Below are 18,994 nucleotides of genomic sequence, written 5' to 3'. Positions count from 1 at the left end.
GAATGACGCACGCACGATTTCACACCCGCGCAGTCTTTCCCCGTCGCCCGCATATCACTGGGAGTGTTATCAACGGACTTGCCAGCTACAGTGATGCGTTTGTTAGTCTGCGTAAAAATTACGCGTGTGTGCATTGCGAATCAAAATAGTTGTTTGTAGTGTATGGACACAACATATATTTAATGGTATTAAATATTATCGATGTGCGAGTTTACCTCGTCCCGCTCAAAAACGACAGACAATTTTGTTGGTGAGTTTGGGTGCGACACAGGTCCTCTTATTATTGGTCAATGGCTGTAATGCACTTATATTCCTTTGAACTAAACAAATATTTAAATTTGTCCTGGAACAAAATATTAACTTGTAAAAAAAAAAGATGATGGCTAAAATAATACGTGGTGAAAGAGATGCCTTTCAAATACACTTTAAACAAATAAAACAAGTTTTATACTAGGGCTCGTTTATTCGAAAATAGGATACGAATGTACATCTATGTTACAATACAATGGAGCACCATACACATACATGAACAGTCACAATACATACAATATTAGGCGTTACGTCATCATACAAGGATTTTATACATCATACAATTTTTATAATATGGGTTTTTGAATATAGAAAATACGATTAAAAAATAAAGACGATGTTCCATTGCTGCGCAGGGGCAAGGCATTTTAGATGCGCATGTCTATTTGCACGTATTGAATAAACATTGAATACACAATATATTATAATACTAGCGCACACCCGCGACTTCGTTCGCCCTTAGACCTCTTTAATCCAGCCCTTATAGAGTATCGGTGTAAAAATGGAGTAACTTCTCCCGTTTTCCCAACATTTCACTGCTCTGCTCCTATTGATCGTAGCGTGATGAAAGGTGTACTATAACCTGCCTAAGGAGTATGAAAAATAATTGTACCAACTTTCGTTGAAATCCGTCGAGTAGTTTTCGTTTCTATAACGAATATACACACAGACAGACAGACGAAAAATTTTACTTAAAAAATATAACATATAAAGATGAGATATTGTAGCTCGTAAAAGAGATATTTGAGACTGTTAAAGGAAAGGAGCCGATTAGTGCGAAGCATGCGAACTATGCGCAATAATGGAATAGCACCTTTATTATTGAAAATTAAAAATCTATATTGGAATAATCATAATTATTAGATAGTTCTTTTCAATAAATTAATTAATTAGTAGGTAGATAAAATAGTTCCAATTGCCACTATATTATCGTCCTGTGGACTGATAGGTCATACATTCTCTCACCACTTACACATCAGTTTCAATGCATAGAGAGCGTGGAAAATTGCGAGGCGGTGCTTCATGTTGAATGTTTATAACTCAAGATGAGTTTAAGAAATCATGAACAATGTTTTATTTTATATTCCTCAATACTCGGGAAGTTTTTCTGATAAACAAACCACTTTTTTACTTTTTGTGAAATTAAAAAAAAGGAATATAGGTACATAATAACCCTTTTTAGACAACCCATTTCCATTTCAGATACTTAAATTAAAATTTTGATAATGTAAACTTTAACTGTGTAATTAATTGCACGCCTTCTTAACTTCCCACACCTCTAGCAATTTTTTTTAGAATTAGTAAATACATAATTATTTTATATCAATGCTATGTATAGTTTTAAATACAATGGAAAGCAAGCCGTGTTTTAAATAAGATCTAGTCTATATATTGATCTAGTCTTTATTTTTAAGCTATGAAAATACATGAAAAAGTTATTAACTGCACCTTTATATACAGTATGAAATGTCACCCTAAACTTAAATAATTTGACAGTGCACTTTTTGTCAAATATGTATATAAATGCTTGGAAAATCTCGAAAAAAATATAATGATGTGAGATAGGCACCGTTTTAAATAAACTTTCTATATCTAAGACAATTTATGAGTAATTCATATATTTAATAAAATGCACACTTCATAAGAAAAAAATAAAATGCAACTCTATAGTCATAAGTAAAGCTGTTAAAACATTTAAAATAGAATATAGATATCAAAATAAATATGTATAATTATTCAAAAATCAAAAAAAAGTTACAAATGAATCAGAGCAACAGTTTCAAGCAACACATTACAATTTATGAAATTAAAAAAAAATTAAAAGAAGGAGACTATAAAATCAAGTTTCTCCCTCGTTGGAAAACAAAGTAGATGTCCTGAGACATTCATGTTTTCTAGTCATAAACAATATATACCCAGAGGCACAATTATCCGCCCACTTTAATATACTCGCGTCTTATTAAAATAGGCGGATAATTGTGCCTCTGAGTATATAACGATGAACTTGTTTCAACTTGTCACGCGGGAACTATAAGAGATATTTTATACAAAACAAATATTGCATATAAAACAATAATAAATTGCACTAAATATTTTCTCCTAACTTTGCGACTATTATTGTAACATAACGTCGATATAATAACTACAAAAAGAAAAATGAATGCTGTACATAATTAACTAACACTTAAACTTAATTATTAATAATACAAAGAGTGAGTTTTGAGACAGGAATATTTACTTTAATGGAACATTTTTGACAGATAAAGTTGTAAAATTCTTAATTAAATCCGCTAATCAACGTATTTGAATTAATTTGTTCAAGCAAATTCTGACTCAATCTCAAATTCTCACTCTGTAGAATATAAAAACCTAAAAAAAAAATATTGTAACAATATTAAAAAACATTGCTTTGACTAATTTTTTAAATACAATTTAAAACCTAATCTACTGGAAAATAATCCAACGGATATTTTAAAGTAAAATCTAAATTACATTGTAATGAATTAATAATTTCAAAAAGCAAAAAAAAAATGTTTTATTTCACTAATGTTAAAGCTTGTCGATATTAATTAATTATTTAATTAAAATATTACATAAGCCTTTATTTTTAACTATGTTCTTTATGTATTCAATTTCAATTCAATAATATTGTATCATAATGTAAAAGAAATAATAATTGTTAAGAAAGAAAAAACACGAAAAACCGTACCTCCAATTGGGATGGACCGATTTGTATGCGATTTTTATAGAAAGAACAAGCTAATTCCAAGATATCTTTAATCTACTATGATGATTTTCTGAGAAGTCAGTCTTGCTAAATTATTGACTGCGGAAGATTTAAAAAAATTTCTAATTTCAATTTCAAAAAGCGCAGTTTGTTAAGAAAATTATTAGAGAAATATGGTAATGTAGGCTACATCATCATCATCATCATATCAGCCGATGGACGTCCACTGCAGGACAGGCCTTTTGTAAGGACTTCCAAATATCACGATACTGAGCCACCTGCATCCAGCGAATCCCTGCGACTCGCTTGATGTCGTCAATCTACCTGGTGGGGGGTCGACTAACACTGCGCTTACTAGTGCGGGGTCGCCATTCCAGCACTTTTGGACCCCAACGTCCATCGGCTCTTCGTACTACGATACGATGTAGGCTACATTATAAGAGAAACGATCGGGAAAAAATCGTTAAGTAGATGATTTTCCAAACTATTGATAATCGTACCTTTATCATTATAAGTAAGGATCACTATCGCCAATTGTATTTTTTTTTAGAATTTAAACTATCGTTTGCGTTTTAATACTTAAATAGAAAATCAGCTAAAACTCAAACAATTTTGTCTGTATATTAAAATTTCACCTTAAGTTCATAATTAGAGCTTAACTGTTTTTCTATTTCAATATTAAATTCATTTTATCATACAAAAACAGTACAAAAGTGGGTAAAAATGGTTTTGGCACTACTAAGACACAATTTCAAGGGTATAAGGTAATTGCCTACAATTTTATTTCTTTATATTAAAAAGTCTTAACGTCCACTAGGCCTCATTCAAATATAAATATTTCATAGTAAACAATTTTGAGACTTTACAACCTTGCATTGAAGTCCGGCCGCTCAGAGATTGCGTTTTTGACAGGTCGTGATCGAACGAACGTGTAACTTCAAACTGGCGTACAAGGTTGTTGAACTGCGCTGTTTCAAGGTTGTCATTGTAGTGATGAAACAAAATAACGAGGCAATTGTATTTACCTAATATGTTTGTTCCATTCTATCACGACCTGTCAGAATCGCAATCTCTGAGCGGCCGGACTTTACACATACATTGTACATACATTCGCAATATCACACACATTCACAATATCACACACATACGCCATATTTATAAATGTTTATCAACACAACACATCTACTCAGTGCTTCTATAATACACATATGAATAAGCAATATATGACGTCACACTAGCTTTGTGAAGTCTCTCTATCTCTGTCACACGCTAACAAAAATGTAAGAGTGACAGAGATAGATAATGTTTTGTTTTTACAACTACTATGAATTTCAGTGTTATTTTTCCCCATAAAAATTCGTGTGTGGACGTATTGACTACAAGGATATCATTATTAATGGAATGACGACTATACTATCACTCACCACAGAAGCAAAGACTGAATTAGTCTTTAATGAATTCTAATTATGACTTAATGGTGGTTTATTTAAAATTTACATGTTTCCTATAAAGCTGCTCGCACACATTCAAAAACATTGTCAATAAAGTTGGTTAAGGTTTCTTAAGTCATACCCTCTAAGGCATGTAAAACTCAAAGTCTATAAGCAAGACCATAGGTTATTTGGAATGAATGAATGAATTAAATATACTTTATTGTACACCAAAAAATAAAAATTAAAAATTATAAGCACGAAATTATCTGAAATATTAATGCACAATTGACGGCCTTATCGCTAATGAGCGATCTCTTCCAGACAACCAATCAAAAAAGAGAAAATAATGACGGGTGTACATATGTATAAAGAGAAAGATTGCAAAATTTAACCATAAACAAAACCAAGTACTGACGGCCGCGTGGCGCAGTGGGTAGTGACCTTGCTTTCTGCATCCACGGCCGTGGGTTCGATTCCCACAACTGGAAAATATTTGTGTGATGAGCATGAGTGTTTTCCAGTGTCTGTGTGTATTTATACATTATATAAGTATTTATATGTAGTCTATAATTGTATATTAATATTATAATATGAACTATCTTAGCACCCATAACACAAGCTACTTTGTATGCTTACTTTGGGGCTAGATAGTGATGTGTATTGTTTAAGTATATAAGTACTGAAAATCTTAGCTAAAAATGTCTAATTAGAGGCCAAACAGAAAAGTTGAACGACTTTAGGCAGCCTAACCCTACTTTACTGACTCTATTATTGTGTGTGCGAACAACCTAAAGCTTTTAAACGTCAACCCTAAAGTCACACCATAGAGGCAGTTACATAAAAAAATAAATAGTTGAGTAAAAGCCTAATCAATAAATATTACCATTTTATTTATAAAATATTTTGTGATATCATTTTAAGCGATGTGCAATATAGTTCTAATTTAATAAAATTCATTATGGAAAAAATATAAAGAATTTCTACTTCAAATTCTAAAGTCTTCTAAAGTCAATAAATAAATAAGTTTTGTTAAAGCAAGAATTCATACATTTTTTTAATACTATAGTCCAATAAAATCAATATTGTAATGCTTGATTACTAATATACCTATAGCTTGAGCAGAAAAATAAAAAAAACCTGGAGGGCGCCAAAAGTACTCTTTAGCAATCTGTGTTTAACATCAATTTTAAATTAAGTCTCAAAAGGGCTAGAACTCAAAGGCTGTAAAGTCAGTTTAAAAAAATATTTGTTTTTTTTTCACGATACAGTGAGTTTTTTTTTTATTTTTCTGGTCAGGATATACTTTGTTTTAACTGCCACGTTACCACATTCATACTAAGATTGTAGGTGAATTGATGTTTTATTTAATTAAAAATCAAAATTCTTTTATTTGATACGTCATGTATAATATTTGTAGTATCTACTACTTACAATCACTTTACATTTCTTTATCTTCATCGACAATACAAGAGGATTTTTTTTGTGTGTTGAGGTGGCAGGTAAATATAATTTACATATATTAATATGAATTCAAAATAAACAGACAAAATTATAGATGCCATAATTAAATAGAATCTAACCAAAAAAAATATAAATTAAATTACTTAAATTCACAACACATTGTAAGTCAAAAGATAAAAGTTAATTTTGAAAATAATTTCATATAACTAAAATAATACTTGAAAACTTCTCATAATGCATAAATGAGTCATATTCTAATTTCTATTAGTAAATAAGCAATATACTATATAAATGCATTTGAAGTAACTCTAGAAATGCGTATTCACATAGAAAAAACAATAATTCATTTGTTGTTCACTTGTCCATTCTATATTAACATTTCGATTTTTGAACGAAACGTTAAAATTTCATTAAAAAATTGAATAAAAAAATTAAAAATGAAATTTATTTTGAGCAGTCACTAAAAATTGTGTACTGGGCAATCACCAGAACTAGGAGACGCGCCACGAGATATCTCATAACGAGAGAGATATTGTCAACCTATAGCTACGAAATCGACAATATCACATTATTTCGTTCTGTGTTGGGACGAAAGAAAGCGATATTTTCAATTATGCCGCTATTAGTGGACCTACGAAATCGACAATATTACATTCTTTCGTTCTGCGTCGGGACAAGAAAACGATATTTTCAATTACTCCGCTATTAGTGGACCTACGAAATTAACAATATAACATTCTTTCGTTCTATGTTGGGACGAAATAAAACGATATTTTCAATTACGCCGCTATTAGTGGACCTACGAAATCGACAATATCACATACTTTCGTAAAGAAAACGATATTTTGAATTCCGATAATAGTGGACTATGTCTCGTCACAAGACAATCGTTGATGCATCGTAGGACTACTTTTGTAAGCGAGTCTTCAATCGCGCAGTACAGTAGTACTGAATATGACGAGAGGCTAAGTTTGCCTAAGCGATCAGTACCACTTATGTAACGATGTTTTATAACTCGCTGATGCAACTATCAAATTCACCTCTATCTCTGTCTAACACGATACTATAGAAAGAGAAGGAGGTGAATTCGAAACTCGCGATGTTGTTCCGTTAACATCAAGCGGGTTACAAAGAGCCGCATGATGGTAATGGCTCAAGACCGTGGTGTTTGAAGGTCCTTCCAGGAGGCTAAGGAGTGAATGTCCATTGGTTGTTAATGATAATGATAAATACCACGATTCTTGCAGATGGTATACGTAGGAAGGATCATGCAGATGGTGGTGGTAGTGCTAGCGCGGGTGGCAGGGCAGCAGCTCCACGTAGTTGGCGGGGAAGAGGCCGAAGACGCCATGCGGGCCGAGCCCCTGCCACCAGCCCGCGTCGATCTGCTCGATGTGCGTGATGATGTCGCCCGGGTCGAACGTTATCTCTGACTCGTCCGCTGGAAGTTACATTTATTCTATTTACTCGTACTCCTATTAAAAAGTGGATGCACAATCAGCGACCAAAAATCGTCCCCACTCAATGAGTGCCAAACACAACTTCTTGGCACTCAATTCAAGTAGTCGCATTTGCAAATTCAACCTTAAACTCAATTCTTAAGGTTGAATTTGCTCTGAATTTGGGATTTTATTGAATATTGGACTATATTTGAAGGCCTTTAGGTATAATTTTCTTTACCAATAATTCTAAAACTGTCAAAGCAAAATTGATAAGTTTTTAAGTGAAATTTTCTACATGATTGTGCATCCTTTTATTATAAGAGCTGAATGACTCGTACAACCTCAATTTAATCACAGTAAGTATAACTAAAACAAATTTTCATGTATAGTATTTGTAATATTGTATTATTTTTTTTTTTCAAAAGATCAACTGTTGAGTTTCTTGCCGGCTCTTCTCAGCAGAACCTGCTTTCCAAACCGGTGGTAGTTTTTACAAATAGTTAAAATTGACGTTTTAAAAGGGCTTGTAAGCTTACTTGAAATAAATGATATTTGAAATTTTGAACTAAAATAAACAAATAATGATTCACGTCCAGAGTTATTTCAACGCTCCATATGTCTTGACGCTTACTATGGTTTTCATAAAAAGGCTCAAAGTTGATTCAAATTAGAAATGATCTGCTGAAGAGTCAAAGTTACAGACATGACAAGTGACAAAGCTGACGAAGAAGTGGCAATGGGCGGAGCATAATACACAGAACCGATTGATGTAGGGGTCCCAAGGTACAGAAATGGAGATACACCACACCTACACTAGAAAGTATAGTATTGCTCGACCCCCCACTAGATGGACAGATGAAGTTAACAAGGTTACATGCCAAGAAAACTAAATGTATTGAGTTTTCATTGCCAAATGTTAAAAAATTAGATAAGTCTATAATGATCGATGGTGAAACACTGGAAATGGAGAGTTCCACAGTTTTCCTGGGAGTGACCTTGGATTGTAAACTTCAGTGGGGTGCTTATATAGAAAAACTGTCTGGTAAACTTAGCTCAGCGGCATTTGCCGTGAGAAAAATAAGACAGTTTACTGATGTTGATACAGCTAGGCTTGTTTATTTTGCGTACTTTCACAGCGTAATGTCTTACGGTATTTTATTGTGGGGCAAGGCTGCCGATATACAATCTATATTTGTTCTTCAAAAAAGAGCAATTCGAGCAATATATCAATTAAAATCACGCGAGTCCCTCCGTCAAAAGTTTAAAGAAATAGGTATACTAACAGTAGCCTGTCAATATATATATAACAGTATAGTATATGTAAGACAAAATATTAATTTGTACAAACGAAAAGGAGATTTAAACCCACGTCTTACTAGACACGGGCATAAGTTAGTTATTTCTGCATATCGTCTCCAAAGAGTAAAAAAATCTTTTGTAGGTTTGGGTGTACTCTTCTATAATAAGATCCCCAAGACTGTGATGGACCTGCCAATGCATAGCTTTAAGCAATGTGTTAAAAAACATCTACTTAGTCGAGGGTACTACAACATTGATGAGTTCCTTAATGATAAAGATGCTTGGAGGTCGTTGGATCAGCTTCCACCTTCACACAGAAAGTAAAACTATAAAAAATGTAAACAGTAATTGTTATTAATTGTAAATTATAATACTGTATGAATTTTTCAAAAGAGCAACTGTTGAGTTCCTTGCCGGTATCTTCTCAGCAGAACCTGCCTTCCGAACCGGTGGTAGAATCTTTACAAATAGTCAACTGACGTGTCAAAAGTGCTTGTAAACTGAGCCTACTTGAAATAAATGATTTTTGATTTTTTGATTTTTTGATTTTGGGAGTTGGTAAAAGGTGGCTCAAGACTGATATGGAAATCCGTACAAAAGGCCTATGTCCAGCAGTGGACATCCACTGGCTAAAAATGATGGTGATAATGTTAATCACTTTAAAAATATTTTACCACTAACTTTTGAATCTTCTGATGGTTACTGAGAGTTTCTAAGAGAAAATTTTGGGCTTTGACTGTGGGTAGTTACCACCCTAACGACAAAGACCAAGCGATTTAGCGTTCTGATATGATGTTATGTAGAAACCAAAAATGGTGTAGATTTTCATCCTCCTCCTAACAAGTTAGCCCGCTTCTATCTTAGATTGCATCATCACTTACCATCAGGAATAAAAAAAAATTTAAATACTCGAACCTCCTAATCCGAAGCCACATAGGCTAATTACTTATCATCGAGGTATTTAAAAGTACATACCTGCTTGATAATCGTATAATGCTCTGGCGGTGAGACCGGGGTCATCGTCCAGGTCTTCGTATATCGTGCCTTCCTCCTCCATTCCTTCGGGTGAAACATCTATAACATACATGAAAAAGGTTTTTGGAAAAAGGAGTGCGCATTTTTTTATATTTTGTACATAATCGAAATAGGGAATGGCATAGAAGATGATCATATGATGCATATCTAGTTATATTATTATATTATAGGCTTAGTAAAAGTATGTTCCTTAAAAAAAAAATACATTTTGTTATCACTTTTCTAGGGTAAATTGTTTGCCGGTGTACCAAAGTGGCGAAGTAACATTTGAAGCTGTATTATTTTTTTCTGTTACCAACAATCTTAACAACAAAACAAACAACAAAATGAACAACAAAACAACAACAAGAAAACGAACAAACAAACTAATAAGTCTTCTAATATAGATAACTTATCGTCAAGTGTAGTAGTGTTGTAGTTCTTACTGTACGGTGACTGTTTAATCGTACTAACATGAGACCATCGACATATCTTATGAAGAAAATAAACAAACATACAAACTCTTATTATATCAAAACAGATAACTTACCGTCAAGGGTAGTAGTGCCATTCTCCTTCTTAAAATTAACATTTTCTATGACCGTGTTCTGTCTGCTCAGCTCCCTGTCATCAGTGTTGTTACTGTACAGTGACCATTTAATCGTACTAACATGAGACCATCCAAATATCTTGTGAAGAAAATAATCAGACAACCAAACTCTTATTATATCAAAATAAATAACTTACCGTCAAGTGTAATAGTGTTTTAGTTCTTACTGTACGGTGACTGTTTAATCGTACTAACATGAGACGATCCAAATATCTTGTGAAGAAAATAATCAGACAACCAAACTCTTATTATATCAAAATAAATAACTTACCGTCAAGTGTAATAGTGTTTTAGTTCTTACTGTACGGTGACTGTTTAATCGTACTAACATGAGACCATCGACACATCTTGTGAAGAAAGTAAACAAACATACAAACTCTTATTATATCAAAATAGATAACTTACCGTCAAGTGTAGTAGTGCCATTCTCCTTCTTAAAATTAACATTTTCTATGACCGTGTTCTGTCTGCTCAGCTCCCTGTCATCAGTGTTCTTACTGTACGGTGACCGTTTGATCGTACTGAACTTATTGTCACTGTCATCATCATCGTTTTCATTTGAACTCGAGTACGATGCATCGAACATATCATTTTCTAAAATATTCTGTTTTATCATCGGCTCGCTTTGTTTCACGTCCATATCTCGATAGTTCTCATGATATTCTGAATAGTTCACCGAAGCAAATGATGTTGGTTCAGTCTCTGTGCTCGGACTAAGATCGGCTGATGGATCAATTATTGGGTCGTACTGTATTTGTGATGGACTTTCGAGACTCATTTTTATTTTGTCTATGTTTTTCAGTGGACTCGTTTTCGGTTGTTCTATTTGTTGTTCTGTGAGTGTTGTTTTTTCTATCGGTTTTGTTTGTGTTGTTTCTGGGGAAACGGGGGTATGGGTGGGGGTGTCTGGGGATTTGATGTGACTGGGCGATGAGGGTTGCGATGTGTTCTGCGAGAACGTGTTTATCCTCTGCGCTATGACGGAACTGCGAACTGGTTTCTCGGGTATTGAGTTTGATCTGTAAATAATAAGAGAAAAATTAATTATTATCAGTCTATACCTATATATATAGAGTCTATACCTATATATATATAGACCTATATATATAGAGCCTATATAGTGCCAGGCAACGTAGCCAGAGTTTTTTTGCGAAATCGGGATTTAGGGAAACCCCTGGTATTCCTAAATCCCAATTTCAATTGGCTGGCAGATTGAGGTTTTCCCTTTTACTTTCTTAATTGCTCCAGGCCTGCCTGGTGAGGATGTCGTGTAGTAACCGAAAGGGGTGTGGATTTTCATTCTCCTCCTAACAAGTTAGCATCCATCTTTGATTGCAACATCACTTACCATTTGTTTGCGTTCCGGTACGATGTCGTGTAGAAACCGAAAGGGGTGTGGATTTACATCCTCCTCCTAACAAGTTAGCATCCATCTTTGATTGCAACATCACTTACCATTTGTTTGCGTTCCGGTACGATGTCGTGTAGAAACCGAAAAGGGTGTGGATTTTCATCCTCCTCCTAACAAGTTAGCATCCATCTTTGATTGCAACATCACTTACCATTTGTTTAAGAGCTAACTTGTAAAGAATAAAAAAAAATAGCAGGGATTAGCTGGTTACAGTTAATATAACAGGTGGCGTAAGACCGTTATCATTGGAAATCATTCTAAATCTCTATCCATTGGCTAATAGGCTATATATTACCTGTTAGTAATCTGTCCCTGTGCCAGGTTCTGCTGGAACAGGGCTCTGGCGGCGGCTGTGGAGCCCCCGATGAGCTGACGTGCCTCAGTGGAGCGCTGCCGCCGCAGGACTTCGCTGGCGCTCACACCGCCCTCTGGACTTGGAGCCCTGAAACAGAGAAGTTTTTTTTTTTCAATATGAACACTCGACCACGTCCTTTCTTAAAGTCCCAAGATATTTTGTCAATGGTCAAATAACCTCTTTCAGTCTACCTGGTGGGGGTCAACCAATACTACATTTTCCAGTGCGGGTTCGACATTCAAACACCTCGGCACCCCAATGTCTATCAGCTCTTCGAATTATATGCCCCGCCCATTGCCACTTCAGCTTCGCGACTTGTTGAGTTATGTCGGTATCTTTGGATCCAATGCGAATCTCCTCATTTCTGATTCGATCACGCAGAGAAACTACGTGCATAGCTCGTTCCATCGCCCGCTGTGCGATGCTGAGCCTTCTTATGAGATCCGCAGTTAGTCATCAAGTCTCGGTACGGTCGGTAAAAAAAATCACGTGAGACAAATAGCGGAAGAGCATTCCATATCTTAGCAATGTGTATGAGAAGCCCTCGCTCTGACAAGTCTTAGAAATAATAAAATTATGTTATTAAATTATTTTTACAAGTTTTTGAATAAAAAAAAAATATTACTGAAACACATTAACTCATTGTGATAAGTAGTAAAAATATTAGAGGGTACATTTTGTCAAGTTTTCATATATCAATACTTTTAATATATATTTTCTAACAAACTTACTTCTGCTGTTCAGCTTTAGCCCTCTTCGCCGCCTCCTGCTCGTCCCTTCTTCTTACATTCTCTTCTGCTTTCTTCTTCTCCTATAACAATGAAATTTCATGCAAAACTATTCAATTTAATTTCAATTTGTTTATTTCAAGTAAGCCTGGTTTACAAGAACTTTCGAATCATCAAGGAGATTGACTGTTTCTAGTGACTGTACTATCTGCTTAAAAGACAAATTCTAGTAAGTCAGCATGAAACTAAGCAGTTATTCTTAAAAGAATAATCATCATTAAACATATTATCATTTACAAAATAATTATTTATTGTATTTTGCATGTTTAAGTTGCTAGTTGCATAGTTCTGCAAAACATATTGATAATGATTTACACAAAATACTATTGGAGGATAGCCCTGTGGATATGACCTCTGCCTGGTGTGGGTTCGAATCCGGTCCGGGGCATGCACCTCCAACTTTTCAGTTGTGTGCATTTTAAGAAATTAAATATCACGTGTCTCAATCGGTGAAGGAAAACATAGTGAGGAAATAATAGCAGGAATACCAAAGAATTATCTTAATTCTTTGCGTGTGTGAAGTCTGCCAATCCGCATTGGGCCAGCGTGGTGGACTACTGGCCTAACCCCTCTCATTCTGAGAGGAGACTCGAGCTCAGCAGTGAGCCGAATATGGGTTGATGACTATCGGAGGAAAACAGATAGTAGATAGATAGATAAACAGATAGATACAAATCTTTCTTCACCAAAGATAGGTTTGTAGAAACAAACTCTGACAAAGTTCATAAATATCTCCATAAACATACCTCCTCTCTTCGTTTCCTCTCTGCTTCAACTCTTTTCTTCTCTTCTTGTTCTTCTTTTAGCCAAAACTGGTCTCTTTCTTTTGAATTGATTTCCTGCACTGTAAATAAAAACAAGATGTTATTTTAATGCATATTTTTATGCTTATAATTTAAAAAAAAATGTTTTGCATATTTAGATGGGCAACAACATGAATAAAAACCTAATAAAACGCTTGTAAAATGTCTCTTACCTCTGCAAAAACCTGTATAAGCATTATTTCTCATTAAAATTAAATATTTCTATGGGCAGACATTTTCAATCAGTATCTATAAGTATAAGAAAAACACAACTGTGAAGAGAGAGAGAAGACTTAGAAATTATGATGATCACACAAATAACAACACATACCAAACCAAATGCCCTACCATTTTGACCAGGAAGTCAGGGAGTTCCAATCTCTAAGCCCATCTTCAGGGTCAAAAGTGTCAGCAAATACAAATAGGCAACTTAATAAAGAGCTTGTAAATAGATTTTAAAAAGCTTGATAAATGCTGAGGCAATTCCTACCTCTACGCAAACTGTTCTTTATATTCCTAATATCTTCCCCAATAAAGAGCCTGTAAAAACTTCTTAAAAAGCTTAATGTTAAACCAATTCCTACCTCTACGCAAACTGTTCTTCCTTTTCCTAATATCCTCCTCAACTTTCCCAGTCAACACTATCTCGTAGCTCTGCGATGTCAGATTTGTCATTTCCGACACAAGCTCACGCCTAATCGCCGTGGACGCGACAGTGAGTGCCACAGCCAGGGCAATGTTTACATTCACCATTAGCACACAATGCCACACTTTTGCGGCGAGGCGCATTGTTATTCCGCGGATGGTAAACAATGGTGTGCCATAACTAATCGTAATTTTAGTTTACGCTGTCTGCAACCTGGATCCTAGCGGACGCCGATGCATTAAGTGCATTGTAATTAACGTCAAAGCTCCTGGCACGCGTGAGAAAATTTAAATAGCTATCTATTGCTAATATCTTTAAACATCGTGAATGTATTCGCGAGATATACAAGAACTTACTACGTAGCTTTTTGACACGAGCGGAGAAAGCGGAGTGTAGATATCAAGGACGTCCCTAACTCTACATCCATCAGGTACAAATCTGGAGTGCTCAGAATTTTTCTCTCTGCCACACCATAGACCCGGCACGCTTCGTCTCTCTCATTTAAATGTCCGATACCAAAATGTCAATGAGAAAGTGATAAAATGAAGCTTTTAAATTTTAGTAATTTAAAATGAAACAAAAAGTATCTATAATATAAATTAAATGTCTGCAAATATACTCAAGTGGGGTCTCAAATGAATGCAAACTGAAAGAGACTTACGACTTGAGTGTCATTTATAATTTCTTAACATTCGGGAGTTTTTAAAAATTTTAAATTTTATGTTATTACTGATCCCAGATAAACCCTGAAAAAAATCGCGTGCGCTCATAAGCCATCGCTCAAAATTTAGCCTCTGCTTCAAAATTTACCTGGATTAACTTTCCTATATGTAGTCCCGACAGGCCCGCTCTGTGGCAACTCCTCCGTCCTGGTCGTCTTGAAGTTGAAGGCAGAGCCAGCCTTGGACAGCTTGTCGAGGATGATCTTCTCATCCAGGTCGTCTTCCGTCCGCGCGTGCATTGTGAGGTGGAAACCCGTGAACAACTGCGCTACGTGCTTTATGTGATTCGCACACGTGCCTTTGCGTACCGTTTGAGCTCCTTCACCCTGTGCATTTGTTGTTAATATTTAATTATATAAAAGCCAAAGGGTTATGTGCCATTATCTATAAAATCAGCGAAAAAATTACGTTTGTTGTACGGGAGCCCCCTTAAACATTCATCTGATTCTGTTTTCTATGTTCTACGTCTATCACAGTTCATGATACACATACTGGCGACAGACATTATATGGTGTACGTTTTTGCTAATGTTCTCTATTTCTTGTCTCCTTTAAATTTTTGTGTAATTTTAATCACACACACAAACATTTTACTCCAGTACAAAGTACACACCTTTGTCATTCATTTAAGTATTGTTAAAGTATAGATAAGTAAACAGTTAAATGTTTAACAAACTTGTACAATATCTTATCTCAACTAACCTGCCAGTTGATAAGGACATATTTAGATATGCTTCCATTAGGCACATCAACTTTTAGAAAGGCGTATTGTATCTTGCCACTGTTGAAGTCATCTATCAACTCTGTAAGCCCTCCATCACCTTTGCTTATGTATTTAAGATCGTTAGATAGTCCATCATAGCCAAAGAGGGCCCTGAAACAAAATCATCAAATTTTTAAAATCAACTATATATTAATGTTATGTTAACAACATTATCAATACTAAGATTGAATTATAATTACTATGAACCAGGTTTCTGGAAGAATTGAGATAGGATTCAGTTTTTAACAAATCCCACGGGAACCATGGATTTTTCCATGGTTCCATTGGATGAGAAGTAGCCTATGTGTTAATCTAGAGTAAAATCTATTACCATTCCAAATTTCAGTCAAATCACTGCAGTAGCTACAGCACAAAGAAGGAACAAACATAACACAAACTTTCGCCTTTATAGTGTGACTAGAAATTGCCATATTGGTTAACCACATAGCCTCAATAGCTTAACGGTAAGAGTAGTCGGACTCATAAATAAAGGGTGGTGATTCGATCCCCGCTATGGTCTATTTTCGTACCCACTCATAATACAGTCTTTCCCGACTAGTTAGGTGGGCTGCCCAGCCAGGGATCTAATCCATCTCCTGTATTGTATGTACCTTTCATGCCCTCACTCATTACTCTATTAGGACATTTAGAGTATTTTGTCTTAATAGAGTAATGAGTGAGGGCATGAAATACATTATGATTCACAACATAGGTTCATTGAACAGAGATGAACACATAATCAGTACATTACTCCCATCATACAATAATATTAACATTAATGTCAATGATGTGATAAGTTATTGGAAATAACTGCCCGATTAGTTATTATCAGGCAATTTATATACATATTACCTATATACATGCAAGCTATTAATATGAAAACTATTGTTTTATTTATAAAAAAAAAAACTTTTTTGATATTTAATTAAGCTAGGAGAAACCTTGCGGTTTCACCCACATAATTCCAGGCTCCATGGGAACACAGAATAAAATATAGCCTATGTCAAGTTATTCCTTAACCCTACATCCATTGGTCACAAATCCTTTGCTTAGATGAGTTCATGGATTGGTAAGATCTCTCTTTTACAAAAATTAAAAATGTGGCTTTCTATACTTTCTTCACACACAAAGAATTAAAATTCTCTGGTATGCAGGTTTCCTCAAGATGTTTTTCCTTCACCATTTGAGACATATGATAGTTACTTTTCTGATAATGCACACAACTGAAAAGTTGGAGATTCATGCCCCGGACCGGATTCGAGCCCACACCCTCCGGAATTACATCATATGTCATTTGCAGCAGTATAGGTAAAAAAATTTTCTAAATCAGTTTAGTAGATGCAGTTATACACTGTACAACCTCACAAACTTTACCTCTTTATAATATTAGTATAGAAGTATAAATTGTGTATTTCTTATCCAAATTTTAACTTATTCTATACTAACAGCCCAGAAACAGAGTCATATTTATTGAGGAGCTAATTGTACAAATTAATTTTAAGCATCTTTTTGTTACATAGTATGCATTATATTGGTCACAAAAAGGATAACTTGGACATACATAAAAATATTCTAAAGAATAGCAGTATTGAGTTAATCATATAATAAGGAAAACAATTAAGACAGGAAATAGTGATAGGTATAAAGTATAATCTTTTTTGAACAGTCTATGTTACGGAAGCATTTTTTTATCAGTTTAATCACATGAACATCGTATCTGTCGTAAAAAGTACGTTTCTTTAACGCATACGAGAATTGTCATATAAATAAATGCGTGACACAGGAGTACAAACTGATATTACTATTATGAAAGTGAATATATGTAAATTACGATGCAAGTGAAAGAGTAATAACGAGTACTGCCACGTAATACAATAACAGCTGCTGGTTTAATTAAGGGATGTTTATTTAATTTTACAAGCAAGTAGGTCGGAGGGCTTTACGTACCAATTCGTATCAGTTTTCTCGTCCAGAACATCCTTCCACGCAGCGATCAGGGCTTCCTTATGCTTCTCTAGATTTATAGCCATTTTTTCATGCTTTGCTATGCTGTATATGGATTTCTAATACAACGGAATTCCCGAGAAAATGCGAAATGCCGATGAACAGCCTGACTCACAACAATCCTTTTTACAGATAAATAAAATTAAAGTTCATTCAACTGTCAAGGGAAGAAGCTATAGACAAATTAAATTATAGAATCGAATACGGATATTAGGGCCAAAACACACTTGCAACTGTCAGAAGGTTGTCAAATCATCAGTCACGTGATTAACCACACTAAAATCTAAATTAAGTAGACAGAGAAGCAAAATATCAAGCGTCGGATGGCGTCCGTGAATGACCCCTACAAAATAGAATAGCAACAACAATTACTTTAAAATGCAATTCTGCTATTAAGATTTTTATTGCGACCAACAGCGCCCGATTTAATTCGATAGAATCCTAACGAAGTATTGTGACCGTTAAATACGAGCTGACGAGCGAACATTTTCCACTAATAATTTTAAAAATAATATCCGCCAAATTTCAAGTCCGCTTTGAACCAGAGACGTATGGCTGCGCAGTCAATGCAGTATAGAAAAGCATAAATTATTTCAGCGTGGTTAGAAAACCTGCGCAGGTTCTTTCAGGCGTCTTGCAATATTAAAGCGGACTAAATATTTTGCGCATACTTTAGGTACTTGTGTTTAATCCTGAATGTTAGACTTTTGTAAGCGCATTGTAACATACACGTAACAAAATTCATCCGACGAGGTACTACGACCGATCGTCGTTATTCGGCTCACTGCTGAGCTCGAGTCTCCTCTCAGAATGAGAGGGGTTAGGCCAATTGGGCCAGCGTGGTGGACTATCACGCTGGCCCAATGCGGATTGGCAGACTTCACACACGCAGAGAATTAAGAAAACTCTCTGGTATGCAGGTTTCCTCACGATGTTTTTCCTTCACCGTTTGAGACACGTGATATTTAATTTCATAAAATGCACATAACTGAAAAGTTGGAGGTGCGTGCCCCGGACTGGATTAGAACCCACACCCTGTTATTGGAAGTAAACTTACATAAGTACATAATATTAGTAAGATTGTCGATGTAGGTGTGGCTAGCCTTCCCTAAAATATTTTACGCTTGCAGATCTTCTTTTTTTTAATTTGCAGGCAGTGAACAGGTAGGTGTGCTAGAGCTCATTTAAAATTGGATGAGGCTTGCTT

At 35.0% G+C, this 18,994-nt stretch overlaps 1 protein-coding gene across 2 annotated transcripts; it reads right to left on the bottom strand.

Moving 5' to 3' along the window:
* Positions 1–443: 443 nt before the first annotated feature.
* On the bottom strand, positions 444–17,930 carry LOC112043178 (drebrin-like protein B). Of its 2 annotated transcripts, XM_024078482.2 has the most exons (9): positions 17,731–17,930; positions 15,723–15,894; positions 15,110–15,347; positions 13,597–13,694; positions 12,794–12,873; positions 12,003–12,149; positions 10,702–11,315; positions 9,648–9,746; positions 444–7,372 (listed from the first exon to the last, which is right to left on the bottom strand). In XM_024078482.2, exons 1-9 carry the CDS (start codon positions 17,811–17,813, stop codon positions 7,221–7,223), a joined length of 1,683 nt encoding a protein of 560 aa, XP_023934250.1. In that variant the 5' UTR covers positions 17,814–17,930; the 3' UTR covers positions 444–7,220. The 2 variants fall into 2 exon arrangements, with proteins under 2 accessions (XP_023934250.1, XP_052741852.1); XM_052885892.1 differs by lacking the exons at positions 15,110–15,347; positions 15,723–15,894; positions 17,731–17,930 and adding an exon at positions 14,238–14,457.
* Positions 17,931–18,994: the final 1,064 nt, after the last annotated feature.

The sequence above is a fragment of the Bicyclus anynana genome, chromosome 15, assembly GCF_947172395.1.
Source record: "Bicyclus anynana chromosome 15, ilBicAnyn1.1, whole genome shotgun sequence".
Classification (NCBI taxonomy): domain Eukaryota; kingdom Metazoa; phylum Arthropoda; class Insecta; order Lepidoptera; family Nymphalidae; genus Bicyclus; species Bicyclus anynana.
This window is presented reverse-complemented; position numbering and strand designations above follow the sequence as displayed.